Source organism: Manduca sexta, chromosome 14, assembly GCF_014839805.1.
Source record: "Manduca sexta isolate Smith_Timp_Sample1 chromosome 14, JHU_Msex_v1.0, whole genome shotgun sequence".
Taxonomy (NCBI): domain Eukaryota; kingdom Metazoa; phylum Arthropoda; class Insecta; order Lepidoptera; family Sphingidae; genus Manduca; species Manduca sexta.
In genome coordinates this window covers 2,958,950-2,974,846 of record NC_051128.1, presented here as the reverse complement: position 1 = coordinate 2,974,846, position 15,897 = coordinate 2,958,950, and the positions used below count along the sequence as shown (strand labels likewise).

The 15,897-nt window shown below is 32.5% G+C and overlaps 1 protein-coding gene across 1 annotated transcript in view; it reads left to right on the top strand.

The window, feature by feature from the left end:
* Positions 1-1,911: 1,911 nt before the first annotated feature.
* Positions 1,912-15,897, top strand: part of LOC115439894 (probable cytochrome P450 49a1) — a 33,097-nt gene continuing 19,111 nt past the window's right edge. Inside the window, exons 1-3 of the mRNA XM_030163956.2 lie at positions 1,912-2,121; positions 7,890-8,080; positions 10,979-11,112. Of these exons, the coding sequence (XP_030019816.2) occupies positions 2,081-2,121; positions 7,890-8,080; positions 10,979-11,112 (366 nt within the window). The 5' untranslated portion in view covers positions 1,912-2,080. The remainder of the gene's footprint in view (positions 2,122-7,889; positions 8,081-10,978; positions 11,113-15,897) is intronic.

Below are 15,897 nucleotides of genomic sequence, written 5' to 3'. Positions count from 1 at the left end.
GTGATGCACCGTAATTGGGATAGAGGGAACCCGAAGATTTGGAAGCGTGGTACAGCGCACGCGCACTAGTGAGTCAAATTCGAAGAAGTTAATCGCTTATAATATTATTGAGAAATATGCTGTTTGTACGTGGTTAGATGCACTAATTGGCGTATATGGAGTGTTAGTATATATACATATAAGTTTATAAATATAGTCATTTAATTTTTTATATTAGGTTTTATTCACGGCTTCACCCGCGCTAAAATCCTTTCACGGAATAAAAGTCTTTCTATGCATTTTACCGGAATAAAAGTAGCCTACATATTATTAATCAAGGACATATTTATCTGCCAAATTTAATCTAAATCCATGCAATGATTTTTGCTTTTACTTCTAGGGTCGAAATATTATCTTCATAACTTAAATATATTGTAGAATCCTTGTAATCTTTTAGTACACAACATCTTTATGTTGTAACTTACTTTTAACTGGCACATAAACAACATAATTGCCTGTCTACTTTAGAACTTAGGTCGCACCATATGGCATTAAAATTCTTAAACCCAGCCTAGAATATTCTCGGTTAGAAGCAATTACTAGGTTGCCAGACTTTGCCCAGCTGTTATAAACCGGTACTGCGTAAAAAATAGCACATCGTCTCTACATATATGTGAAATTGGTGCAAATTTATATTCGATAATATACTTACTTTGTTAAGTAATAAGGGTCATAAAAAATACATAAGTTTATCTTATAGCAAAGATAAATAAAAACACAATGACGTCATAATATTTATAATTTTTATCCGTTCTAAAAGCTCTCATATCTGAAGAATTTTCGACTTCAAATACTAGGAATACATAACCATTAGCGTCACGATTCAAAAACAAACAGTAATTCATCAATCTTCTAACAAGTACTAGGAGTTCATACAATGTCAGCAGTAGATTGGCAGGCTACCTAATCAGGCAGGAAGCCGTATGCGACACAGATTCGCTACAATTCGCATAGATAAAGTCCTTGAAGGCAATTCATCAGAAGTAAACAAAGATGGGGAGCAAAGTTCGCCTAGTGTTGTGCTGCCCACGCCAGGTTTGTTTACATGTCGATAAAGGCCTACCGCACGATGACGTGTGAGCCAAGCTGGATGAAGTCACGTTCACTCTTGAAAGATAACGCTGTTATGAACGAATTATTGCTTTGTATCGTAGATAATTTAAGGACAAAGCATTTTTGTCTTTATGGATGACGTCACAATAAATTGAGTATCATTTTGAATCTGAATAGAGCGGATGGTAGAACGACTATAATTAAATTGTTCGCATTTATATCTATCTCTATGCAGATCGAAAAAAAATACTTATGATATAATGAGTTAGAAATATTATGTAGAAAACACATTTATAATTTTTTATTTGACAAAAAAGGTTTTAAATAATTAAGTAATGAACATAAAGAGACGGTTACTTATATAACTGTAATTACGTAAGCCATACTGGTAAATTACTTCAAGAAAATCATATTTCTATCAAGGTTATCATGACTGTCCTATTGTAGAAGACTTACTCGTATATAAATCATCACGTTAAAGTAATTATTGTACAACAATTACAAGAAGAATAAAACTGGTTAAATAATTACTTATGAACACTGCAGAGGCACGTGTTACCTTATTATTGTTTATCGTTAACACAATTTCCGATAAAATTAAGTGTATTATAACAAAAACTAGTCTTTGTTTTAAGATATAAAACCTCATTTTTTGTTTATAGACGAATTCAAATTTCGAACGTATATCTGAATTCGATCATCGTACAAAAATTACATGAATGTAACGAAGTGAATGTCATAAGGTAATAAAATATCGAGTTTATCGATACTCTTAACACGGCAACAACACTATAACGACATACTATACGGGCCGGCGTTACGAGAGTGGTATGCATTATCGACCAACGCGTGCATAAGACAACACTGTTCGTCGACTCAGTATTTTTGGGAAAAATATTTTTGTTTTTTTTTTCGAATTATAAAACAATATGGTGGCTGTGTAAGTGACACTTATTCATAACTTTTATTGTGAAGGTGTAAAAGTGAAATGAAAATGTCGAAATCCAGCTTTTTGATTCGTCAATCCCTGTAAGTATTTATTATATATTTTTGGCATTTTTTTTTATACAATGACTATTTTTTAGCTAGGAATACCATATTTAATGTTGCATTACTAATGTACCGTTAATTTTAAAATACGCGTACGTGAGAAAACTTTTCGCAGTAAATTATACATTTTAAATAATTAGAAAAATAATACTATTCTTAACGGCATAAGTAAATTATAAAACCGAATTTTATTTTATAAACATGTCAGCGCATCACAACTGAATATACTTTATTTTTAACATTAATATTTTTGGTCGCTAGATACGTAAATAAAGAACGTAAATACCGAAAAACAAATAATTATTTTTTATTAATTATTATTTATTAAAAATATATTATTTTATGTAGTAAAATTAAACTTATAATTAAAAATAAGATTATTCTACATTCAAATAATTGTCCGTAAATAAAGATTCCTTTTATCACAATTGCATAAATTTTAATGCTCATGTTACTATTTTCCCTTCTTGAATTTTTTAATTTACATTTTTATTGTATAATATAAATAACCTATTTAATATAAATAAAATGGCTCGAAAATATTTGCACTTCAATTTTCCAATGCGCAATTAATATTGGTCGAGTTTAAAAAATACGTTGCAAATTATATTTATTCATCTGTTTCATTACAACAATGAATTAATGTGACTTGAATAAATATTAACATAAAATGAATTATTTTATTTTTCGAAATTATTGAAGAAATTTTCGAACGTGTGCTTTATACCTTATCCTATTATTGGAAGCGGACCGATATTACGATCCGTGGGTGGACTAGTTGCATCTAGGTCTTATGGCGGAAGCAAACATAGGATTACGTGTTCCTAATTTATTTTTACTATCTAGTATCTAAAAAAATAAAAGTAAAATAAAAGGAGCATGTAGTTGCTGGATGCGGGCCGCTTCCAATAAGTTGATCTACAAAATTTTGATGGAGGCCTATGTTCAGCAGTGGACATGCTATGGCTGATGATGATGGTCTAGTCTCTATTTTTCGCCAAAACTATAACTAGAAATTCTATACATTATCTATAAGAAAGAAAGGTAATAAATAATGCAAAACTTTTATTGATAGAATTTATGCGTTAACTATACAAATGTCAATGCATTGAAAATTATACAACAATAGATCTTCATTTATTACTTACAACATAATTATTATAAACAAGAAGAAACGCGTCGCATCTAATTTATGACACGCAAGTACATCGCGAGCTGACTTTTTAATCCAATAGGTCGGCATAATTGTGTCGACTGCCGAGGGGTAATCATCTCTCGTCAGTCGACATTCTATTGGACCCCACTCTATTTACCATCAGGTACATTAGGGTCATTTTGCTGTAAACAGTGTTCTCGGAGACTGATTCTCTGATCGATGTTACAAATGCGAACGACGCGTCGTCGACCGTGACTTACAGAAGCTGTACTAATAGCTCATAATAACTAGATATAATCACACTACTTGAATTACTTTCTCTTCCAACCGCTATCCTACTATGATGAAGATCCAGCAAAACTAACTCAACTATTTTCACGCATGTATTATAGTTTAAACTTATACTTAATACCGCTTTTCTTTCGATTTTTTATTATAGAATAATAAAAATCGAATTCTATTAATTTGAATATTTTTAAATGAGTTTTCGGCCAGTCAACTTACTCCCAAATCATTTTAATCGTGAAAAAACAATTTCGATTTTGGAATCATTAAAAGATTTCTCTATATGGCTCTACATACCCGAAGAATGCAGAACCAGTTTGCGAAAACGAGATCTCTTAAAATTCATTTATTCCAATTATTACGTTTTCGGACGCAACGATTGGTAACAAAGATAAAAACTTAAAATATTGACAAAATAAACTTTCTCAGTCGAGTCCTCTAAAGTGGGCGGTAGTGCAACGAACGGGTATATAACAGTATTGTTGTTCTAAGTACCTGAAGTTAGTATCGAATAGAACATAAAAGAAAACAGTATTCGAAATTCAAAACATACAAGTATTGAAAATTCAAATATAGAACCATTTTATAGACATTTCAGAAAAACATTTGAATTAAATCCTCTAATCCAAAGAGGTCTAATATGTAACGCTAATGAATATATTTAAATATCGAATCCGTTATTTAGATTTATAAAGGAGTTGTAAACCAGAAACTTGTCCTATAAAAACTTACGCAAAATGGATGTATGACGTAATTAATATTACATAATATGTTATACCATTGAATTGATAGTGTACATTCAACTGTGTCATAACCACAGTAACCGATTATACAAAAGTTGTTTTCAAATACTATTAAAGGAAATCAAATTAATTAATTGATATATTTAATACGCGAACAATAACTGCTCATAGTAAGAAAGAGAAGAAAATACGGAAGAAACAAAAAATCCCTCAGTTCTAACTCCAATTTTTTTTAACACGGTCACTTTAGCAATTTTACGGGCATTAGTGATCGATCACGAAGAGTATCTAACTCGACAATCCTGTTATTAATTATTCCATCATAATTCCCTTATCCGTTGTTAGTTTACTTAGTACATACACACGCCCTTATTCCCGAAGAGGTAGACAGAGGCGCCACTAGTTCACCTACTTTCCGGCGTGCGTATTCCGTCCCATGATGTAACCTTCTCCTAGCCGAATTTCGACCACGGCGGCCAATCTCAACGGAGATTAACCAGGTTCGCAGGATACATTATGGTGCACAAGTGTGTACACAATACACAGGTGCACTCTCTGTTCCATCACTCTCATAGTTCGGTTAGACGGCAAGATGCATCCCATGATATGATAGGAGTTCGTTGGCTATTACGTAGATGTAGATATAATAATACATTGATCTTACTATAAATTCCAGTGAAGCCATTCTGCCAGGATAAAACATTACATAACAAGTTGTAATTATATAATAAACCCAATAAAATAATTTAATGTATTACTAGTTAACAGCTTTGTAATGAAAAGTACTGATGTGAATACAGACGGAATAAATTTTAATAAATTACAATAAATTTGCGATCGAATGCGCAGTTTGGCGGCATAGATTTTTGAATTAAGAACTTTTTGTGTCGAATTTGATATCGTATTAATTAGTAGGAACGTTGGGTTTAAATTATTAAAAGTATAATTTTTATGATCAGTATTTTTTTTCTTTTAACATGACATCCTCTAATAGCATTTCGCTTGTCTATTGTCATATCAGCCAGGATAGATTTAAAGACCCAGGGACCAGTGGCGAAGCGTCCCTTTTAGGTTTATGGATGTTTGTCTTTTTATTTTCTGTTAAATTGTCTGCAATATGTTAACTAAGGCAAAAGTATTTGCCTTGGGTTTCCTTTTGAGAAACATCACCCTTCGTCACTGCTAGGAACACTCGCTCGCTGGTGACACCATATTGCATATTGTACATCATGGACGCATAAGCGGGTAAGGTAAATAAAGAAAACCAAGGCCACGTACGAAAATAGAAATAAACGTTGCGCGTCCGTAATTAGAGTAGACAATGCACTTTTTATTCGAGGTATGGTGTGCAAAAAACTTTGTAATACCTGATAATGCAGTTTACGTGTTAACTGTTTTTCTTTCGGTTATGCGATCGTTACTGCCTAATGTCACGCAATTTGACGAAGTATTTGGGTATCATTGCGATTAGAGCTGATTTTTAAGTCGAAAAATGCATAAAATAAATTATAACCTCTAAGATTATGAAAGGGAATAGAGCAATATTAATGATGTAATTGACTTATCTAATTCAATTACTTATGTAGTTTAAACAACGACTAACCACCATTTTCGATCTATGTCAAGAATGGACCAATCTGAACATAGTACTTTTGCTTGCTCACGAATGAGTTATTTTGATTGGTTCATTCTCGAAATCGGATTGAAGATTGAAATTGGGATCGTTTATTGAAACGGCTGTTAGAGATTTATTTATTAGAAGAAAAACAATGTGTCCCTCAGCTAACATTGTACACTTACGACTATTTATCCTCTTAGAACTGTACAATTATACCTGTCCGTACCTATTTATTTTACGCGTAAATATAAACATTACTCAGAAATTGTATAAATGGCTTCACGTCATCTCAGTTTGACGAATGACGGTTCGCTACAAATTTTATTTATGGATGCAACTTATTATGTATCCAGTACTTCGAAAAACTTGGTGTGTGCAGTTCTTAAAACCGGTCGATCACTGCGCTGCATAACTTTCGTTATACATTGACGCGTTAGTGTGGAAAATGTTTTATTCTCGCCAACAAACCAAGCGATGTATATTGTTCAATGCGATTAGTTAAGGTAAATGAACATCAGCGTGGTGTCCTTGGAAGTGGTAGCAGTCAGTTGCAGACACGACTTAGCATTTTTATATCCCGCATTCCTGTTTTGCGTGTGCGCAACCAAGTGCCGTATGTGATTGATATATGGAACATTGGACTGTATGCCATTTCGCTAAGGTTTAATTTTATTATATTGTCAAAATCTTTAATCTGGTTTAATTAACTTAGTTATTAAATAATAGGCTAAGGCAGGCCATGACAAACCAAATTGCTCTTTGATATTTTTAATCGTTAATTACATCTTTAATAATCATTGCAATTTATGCCTTAAATGAAAAATAAAACTGGTTTTTAAAAAAATATCATTCAATGATAATATCGATTAATTCATGCGTTTTCATTCAATGATAAAAACAAACACACATCACGCCTTTATCCTCGAAGTATAGGCAGAGGTGCATAATATAATAGGGGTAGAGTCTATCGCCATAGCGGACACAAAGATTCCGGGCTTAAGTGAGAAGAAAATCTAAAACCACTTTGTCCGACCCAGGATTTGAACCCGAGACTTCAAAATGGAAGTCGTACCACGCACGTAATATAATTATGCCACCGAGGCAGGCATTCAATGATAAAACTCAATAAAGAAACACCGTCACTCTAATTAGCAGAAGTCGTAAACCATTCATATTGTTATCGTGCCTGTCTTCTACTCGATAGTAGCTGGATGGTGCAGTTGCACAACCCCTGGTCGGTCCCATTCATACCATAAGAAAAATTGTCATCGGGTCTCTCGCAAATATTTTTTTTATCGATTTACAATTCATACAAAGTGTAATGGTTCAGTTGCACAACCCCTGGTCGCTGCCATTTATGCCATAGAAAAAAAATCATCGGCTCCACTGAAATATTTATTTATCAATTTACAATTCACACAAGGTAGGATTTATTAATATCCACTCTTCTATCAATCGCAATTGCATTTCGTTGCAGTTTTACAATGAGGTCATCTTTTTTTAACTCAAACGTGTCACATTGTCCTGAATTCCTGGTACTTTTGCGTTGTGTTTGATTGAAATATATTATAATGTTCTAGTGGCCCGAATTTGTGAAAAAGCCATTGATAATAAGGTCATGCATTTTTTTAACAGTCAATAGATCTTAAATTGTCGCTAGAATTATACCGGCTTGGCCTATTATGCCTATTCGGAACTATAGCAAGAATAACACAGGTAAAGAAAAAATAACTGCACACATTCACAGCACAGATACAAATAAAAAAGGAATAGACAAAATAGACTAAAAATAATAGTCGTCTCACGTGTCATTTGAGTGAGTTCGCAAAGGTCCTATTATAATCAGTTGTTTTTTTTTTATTATTATTAATTAGATTACAGAATCATTATCGTATCGTACCCCTGTTTCTTAAGTTTATAAATAAATACAAACATTTACCCCCAGCCTCAACCGGCCATGCCGTCGCCACATCGCAGGCTCGTCATCCTCCAGGACTTCGACATCGCCGCAGCGGCAGAACCTGGTGGCCCCGGTGTTCATGCCAGCGATGGCGACTGCCAAGTCGTTCAGCGAGATCCCTGGACCAATGGCGCTGCCGATGTTAAGGCACTCGGCGCACATTCTGCCGAGAATTGGTAAGTGATTATGTTTTAATTTGCATGGCCTTAAATAATACTAGAGGCCGTCCAGACAGCAGCGGGGAGAATATGCACCAGAACAGCACTAAACAGGAAAAAATGGCAAAAGACTGTGGAGGCATTTGCCAAAGAGAAGCAAACATACCAAGATGTCGAGACTAGGCTTGCAAAGACGCATGGTAGATTATGTATCTGAATAAAGTTTTTCATTATTATTTATTATAATGGCCGTCTATTGTTCAAAAATCGACCTTAGATTAAATATATTTGTAGCACATAATGTACATTATTTTTATTTTTCTGCACTTAACTATATGAATTTTTACTATGCCATATCTCACACTCTTTCGTGCAATGTGCTTCTGAGATACAAAGAGTTAGCTTACGTATTGATATATTAAAACCTTAGTATTAAAATCTTGCTGGCCAGTAATTATTTTAAGAACAGACAATTAAATTACTATGTAAGTTAAAAATAAAACTAGCTAAAGGACAATATTCTATTTTTAAAGTACTCTTTAAGGCGATACCTCAAGGTCCATTTTCATACATTTTGTTTCGGCTTTAATCTGGGTAACTAAACAAGTATTGGCAAGTAAAGAATTTAAATTCACGTCTAGTTAGTGATTAGTTCTCGCAGTTGAAGAAAAACGTAAAAATAATTAATAATCATGGATATTTCGGCCTTTAAAATTTAATATGACGAAATATCCATGATTATTAATTATTTTTACGTTTTTCTTTCAACTGCGAGAACTAATCACTAACTAGACGTGAATTTAAATTCTTTACTTGCCAATACTTGTTTAGTTACCCAGATTAAAGCCGAAACAAAATGTATGAAAATGGACCTTGAGCTACCACCTTAAATGAATTAAAAAAAATGTTATATATTAAGTTGGTATCGATTTTAAAAATGGAATATTCTTAATTAAAAAAATATGGTAAAAAATAAGAGAGGTTGCATTACATTTTTCTACATACATAACAGATTTTCCTATTCCATATGATATGTTTTTCTAGATGTTTTCCTCAAACACATTCTTTGAAACAAATAGCAGTATCATACAAATTTAATATGGGTAGGGGGAAAAACTGATTTCTATCTTATTGATAACCCAATTAAAATAATAATTGGTCCGTAGGACATAGTGTATACAGAATGGTGCAAAAAGGGTTATAAATAAATACTCGATATAAACTCCGGATTATTATCAATTTATTAGTAAACATAAGAAATCATTAGAAAAACATTATTCATATATTACACGTGTTACACAAACAAAGGATTTCGCTTCCTCCGCGTGTAGCACATAGTATTGTAGTAGGCTGAGCGTTGCGTCAACCATAACCGTCAAAGGAAGGCTAAAATTAATGACATCCTAGTCTGATTCTGACGTTTGTAACAATGAATCTTAAATCATAATTTTGAAAATAGATTTTATAAATCCTTCAATACGTTAGAGCTAAGCTGTAGACGTGTTTGCAACAGATCGGCTTGTTCCGGATGATATAACATTCCCAAGAAACAAAGGTGAAGACAGCTATTACGTTTGGTATGATAGATAAGATTTACAGAGACCAAAAAACTAGATAGTGACAAAAAAAAGAAATTTATTTCAAACACAATAGATATCGATTTGCAACTTCACATAAACTAAACAAGACTCAAATAATTCATTTCATAAGGCTTATTTCGAGATTTAAAGACAAACTTTGAAACTACGTAAATACTATGTTTACAAACAATAGAAGACAATACAATTCGGCTCAGTTTATCTAAGAGGTCGACGGCACAGTCTGTGCAAGCGTTGTCTAGTAAATATTGATACTATCTATAGGTATAGCCAAAGGGACCGGTTGCTTATAAAAAATTCATTCGAATCGATCGGTCATTGATTATACAAGATTAATCGATTGTGATACTTTTAAATTATATCGATAGTAATTAAGACCATGATTACCTAAAGCTCAATAAGTACGTGTCAATGTTGTATGTAGGAATAGAATTCTTAATTCTTGTACATAAAGCCCAAAAAAATATTTAAGAAATACTAGGTGTTGCTCGCGACTTCGTCCGCGTGAAAAGCCTTTCCCGTCACAAATTTCTAAAACACTGTAGCTATTTACAGCACCATCTATTTAAAAATCAGATTAAAAATCCCATTGTTTTTCAAGGAACCAAATAACCGGGATAAAAAGTAGTCTATGTATTAATTTAGGGCATGGTTTACCCGTATGCCAAATGTTATCCAAATCCGTTCGGCCGTTTCTGCATATACTTCTAACAAGCATCAAAACATTCTCACAAAATTTTCGTTTATAATATAAGTAAGATATGATTTTTTCTTCTTCAGTTATTTCAACATAACCCATATTCAATTGCAGTGCGATCTCAACAAAATGTCAACAAAAAGTTTTACGACCTAATTAATTAAACTTTTCGCGATTCGTTTCGTATCGTATTTTTTATTACGCTTCTGATCGTGTTTTGCGTACAATGTCTGATATGTAAATATAAACAGCGTGTGTGGGAACGTGACCACAATAGCGAAATCCAAAATGGCGGACGATGACAGTTACAACACAAAATGAAGCAGTTTTATATCTAGAATTATTTTATAAAACTTCGGAAAACTTTATAACCTAAATAATTATCTTTTTATTTATTTATTTAAGAAAAGTACGAGTACAATAATTATACGATATTTGCCAGTGGCACCCAAACTAAGCTACGCTTGTGTCTTAGGCTGCCCTTTAATAGAAGCAAAGTATATGCTAGCTTTAAATATATCAATATAAAAAATCTTCTGCTAATGTAGAGTTATAAAATTCCAAAAGAAAACATATTGTATCGATTCCTTTTGCCCTAACCATAATTCTTTTGTTACATAGGCAGTTTCCACCACGCTGTCGGTCTGGGAGTCTTGGAGAGTTTGCGCGATAAGTATGGAGACCTCGTGAGGCTGACTAAGGCATCGAGATCTCGCCCGACGCTCTATGTCTTCGACCCTGAGATTATGAGAGAGGTAAGCTTAGGGTACAAATATTAACATTCGATTCTTACTTGCAGCAAAAATATTACAGATTAAATTTTTTTTTTTTCTAATTTAATAATAGTATTATGAGTATATAGATATGGCATATAATTAAGAAAGTCAATTTACATTATAATTAGTAAAATGTGTATGCAATATTCGTGATCAATTGAATTCTGTTTTATAGTTTTCATAAACAAATAAAAAGAGCTGCAAAAGATGCAATTTAACCCTATCCCCTGATATTTTGTCAAAAAATCTGACTTACTCAGCCATCTTGCGGGTGTTTCAAACCATATTTAGTTATGATCAAATATCCGCTCACCTACGCAATTATTATTTTACGATCGAAATTCCAAACAAATCTGTTTGAATTAACATTTACGATTTTAAATATCAAGCAATAAACACTGTTATTTTATTACCTGTGTGCCAAATCCACTTTTCTATTAAAATATGATCACAAAATAATTTGCATACATGTCGGATAGGTTTTTCCTAACATTCCTAGTACACTTGCGTCTGTTTATTGCAAATCGTAAACACTGCGACGCAATTTCTGCAATACCTCTGCGATCTATGGATTCTATATTTGTTGTACAGTATATGGAATAGTTAAGTATTCAAGTCACATAACTTGCACATAACCAACAAAATAATTAAATTATCTAAATGATTATATTATCTAAATGACTACGTAAGAAGTGATTTTTTTTTTTTTTGATAAATTATCTTCCAATGTTATGTAAACAAAACTACAAATCGTTGTAGCAATTTAATATCTCTTATAAATGCGTATACATAACATACATACATAACATCACGCATTTTATCCCCGAAGGGTTATGCAGAGGCGCAACTAGGGCACCCACTTTTCGCCAAGTATGTTCCGTCCCATGATGTGATAGGGCGAGCCTATCGCCATATCGGGCACAAATTCCAGACTCCGGGCTGATACTGAGCAGAAAAACCCAAATATCACTGCCCGACCCGGGATTCGAACCCAGGACCTCAGAGCGCTATTGTAACGGACGTGCAATACAACTACGCCACCGAGGCAGTCCGAAATGCGTATAGGAGATATTAAATAGGTAAGTATTCCTAAATAGGAACTCAATAAATATAAAAAATTACGCGTAGAAATATTCTCTAATAAAGACATCAACGACACGTTTTCCATGCATTTGTTAGATTAATATCATTGATTGATAGAAAGATTCTAGTTTTTTCAAGATTAAAGCGTAATGAGCATTTTAATTCCTGTTATGGTTATTATTTTCTAAATAAATATATTAGTTATTTAATCGTCCACTTTAAATCATAAAAAATAACCATTGATGAAAAACGTTTATATTTAATGATTTCTTATGTTCACGCGAATGTTGGACTTTAAATTAAAACTATTTATGAATTTTATCGTAATTTATATTATTAATTTCTCCCGACGTCACGTCATAATATAAATAACCGCGATACAATCCGTAAACAGTTTTATTTCAACGTTTATATTTTTTGAATATTGTGATAAAGGTAGACTTTAAAATGCCTAAATCTTAACTTACTTTAGAACATAAAACATTTTTATTATTCATAAGGCTTACGAAACCAACCAAAACCATTGCCAACTTGCAAAAGGAACAATTTTTACTAGCTCACACCTAGAACATCTTGCTAACAGTAATGCAATTTTAACAAGTCAACTAGGTCACGGTTTGACAAACGGTAACCACGCTTTCACATCCTAGGCCTGGGACTGATTCTAACATTTATATCTAATAGACATATGTCGCAAATATTCTAGGTCAGGGATGGCGAACCAATGGCACGCATGCCGGCATGTGACAAAATAATTCGGCCACGCCAGTATTCCGAATAAAAACATAGTTGAGTCATAAAAAACAACATTAAAAGAGGCACTCAGATAGATAAATCCGGTCCTGGATGGCACGTTTTGGCCATGTTTATTTTTGTTGTCATTAATGGTACGTTAAACGTCAAAGGTTTGCCATCCCTGTTCGAGGTTATATAAATAAGCACTGTGTTTTGCTGCATCACAAGTAAAATAAATTTTATCCATTTTTTTAATTGGGTACAAAAACTTATTAATTTGGTACAAATTGTGCGAAATATTTAATTTAAATTAAAACTATACACGACATCCTTTCTTTCGATATATGTCTATTATGCTAAAAATGACTTTAGAATTACTCCTGTACTATTGCAAATACGTACAGTCAGTCACATAAGTATTTATCTCTGCACCACCCTAATTTGACTGGGAGACAATTCCTATGGCATTAAGTCCGCCTGTATATTTTTATATTAATGCAATAAAATTAAAAAAAAAACAAATAAGTAGTTGAATAAATTAAAAACTTCAAAACTATAAAGTTTGTAAGTTTGTAAGGGCTAATCTCTGGAACTATATTATCGATTTTTTAAATTCTTTCACCAATATGAAACACCATTATTTCTAAGTGCTATAGGCTCCTTTGTATCCCGGAATATTTTTTTATGCGCGTAGAGCCGTAGCGAAAGTTGTTACTTATAAGTACAATCTAAAATAAAGTGATCCCATTAATGTTTATTTTCTTAAATAAAAATGAATTGATAATGACACAAAAGTTTAAAGGCGATTTGAAATTTTGAATTTGTTCAACTGCTTTTGTGACTGACTGGACATTGTTATCACCACATCTACAGTGAAAGTACCGGTCTAGACAACCGCACGCGATATGCTCTCAAAAGCGGGCTAATTTAAATAATTCTTGTTTGCTATACACGTACTAAAACGGTACACTTGTAAATTATTGCTAGACGCTGTTCGTGGATTCGTCCTCGACTAAAAGCTTTCCCAAGTACCGAGTCTTTTTCTGGATCATTGATAAAATCTAGGATATTGTTTATTTATACGTCATTTTTTATTGAAATGACAACTATATCCCAATCGAATAATAATAATTTAAACTAAAAAATAAATAAATTAATTTAATTTTTAATAATCATTTTAACTAAATCCATTCAGCGATTTTCTGAGTTTTATTGTTTATTCAAACATATTTACTAACGTTGGGACTCATAATACTACCTCCCCGCTCTGGCTACGAATAGCAGAACATATTACACTTATTTTTTTCTCTCATACATAAATTAATAAATTATAAAAAACATTCCTCTTTCATCACTTCGTGCATTGCAAACATTATCGTAAAAACCATATGAAAATCCGTCCGGTAGTTTCTAAGCTTATCGCCCCTCAACAGAGACGCGGTGGGGTTTGTTTTATAATATCTAAGATTTGCCTGTGGCTACACCCGCATGTATTTTCCCGGGATAAACTAGGATAGAACATAGGAGTAATGAGCCTTTCTATTATCGAAAAATAATATCAAAATCGATTTAGTACTTCCTGAGATTTGCTCGTTCAATCAAACAAACTCTTCAAAATTGCTGTTAAGTAGGTAACCTGTAGAAAGTAACCTATCTATTTACTTATTCTATTGCTAAATATTGGTTTCATAAAAAGAAAGCTTGCACCGGTTCCTGATCAGGCCATTTTAGTACAACATTATTTCAAGCTTATCCGTTCTTACTAATATGCGAGTCAAGCAAGCTGCTTGGTTGATAGTAAACGATGCAACTAACAATAAATAGTAGAGATAGTACTCGGAATTTTCAATCATTTTCAGAATATGATTTCTTATGTTTACGCGAATGTTAGACATTCAAATAAAACTATTTAGCGGTTTTTATCGTGGCTTTTTATATTATTATTTTCTCCCGACGAATACATTGCAGCCTTCATGGTCGCGGATGGAAAATAAAATAAAAAGCCACGATTAAATCTAGAAAACAGTTTTATTTCAACATTTTCAGGATATATTAAGTTATCGCCGGAATACTATATAATAATAGGCCTAAAGATAGAACTCTAATAAATCATAAAATACTTACATAAAACGCAAACTAAACACACGCAATAAACTCAGAAATTACCAAACCGATTTCTATGAAATTTTGTATGAAGATAGTTTGAATCCTGAGAAGGACATAGACTACTTTTTATACCGGGAAATATAAAAAATCTGATTCACGCAGGCAAAACCGCGAGCAAAAGCTAGTAAGCAATAAAACAGACCAGCAGTTTTCTTAATGGGCCAATTAAGCGATTCTCTTACTTATTCTCACTTACTGAATCGTAATTAATGTGCTACTTTATCGGTCCAAGGCCAAAAATGTATATTAAGATATATAATTCAAATCTATATTCTTTCAATCATTAATTTAGGGATTACAGCAATTAAACACTATTAATCATTAAATTAATCAGTATTAACTCGTGAAGTATCAATTTAAAAGTGATTAATTAAAATACTAATTATCGAAGTTTATAAATAAGGCGTTAAGTCTGGAGATTATGCTCTAAAAATATATTCTATGGACTCATAAAATTTGAACCTTTAAATGGCTGATGATTGCTACTTAATTTTTTATGTAACATTTCAATGATGGGACTGCGTACATCCGAACTTTTAAAGAAATAAATCAGTAACAAATATATTATATTTATCTATCTTATTGCTCTTTCCATAAGAAAATTATAATTTTTTGGAACTGTGTTATAATTTTTTATACATGATATTGAAAATACTATATTGCACCGAAGAATTGTTGGCAACCCTTGTATTAGATGCCATAATCGATGATATATTTATTTACACGTTGACTGTCGTGTTTACGTTCTTTAAGATAAATAAATCCATACTTAATATTCAG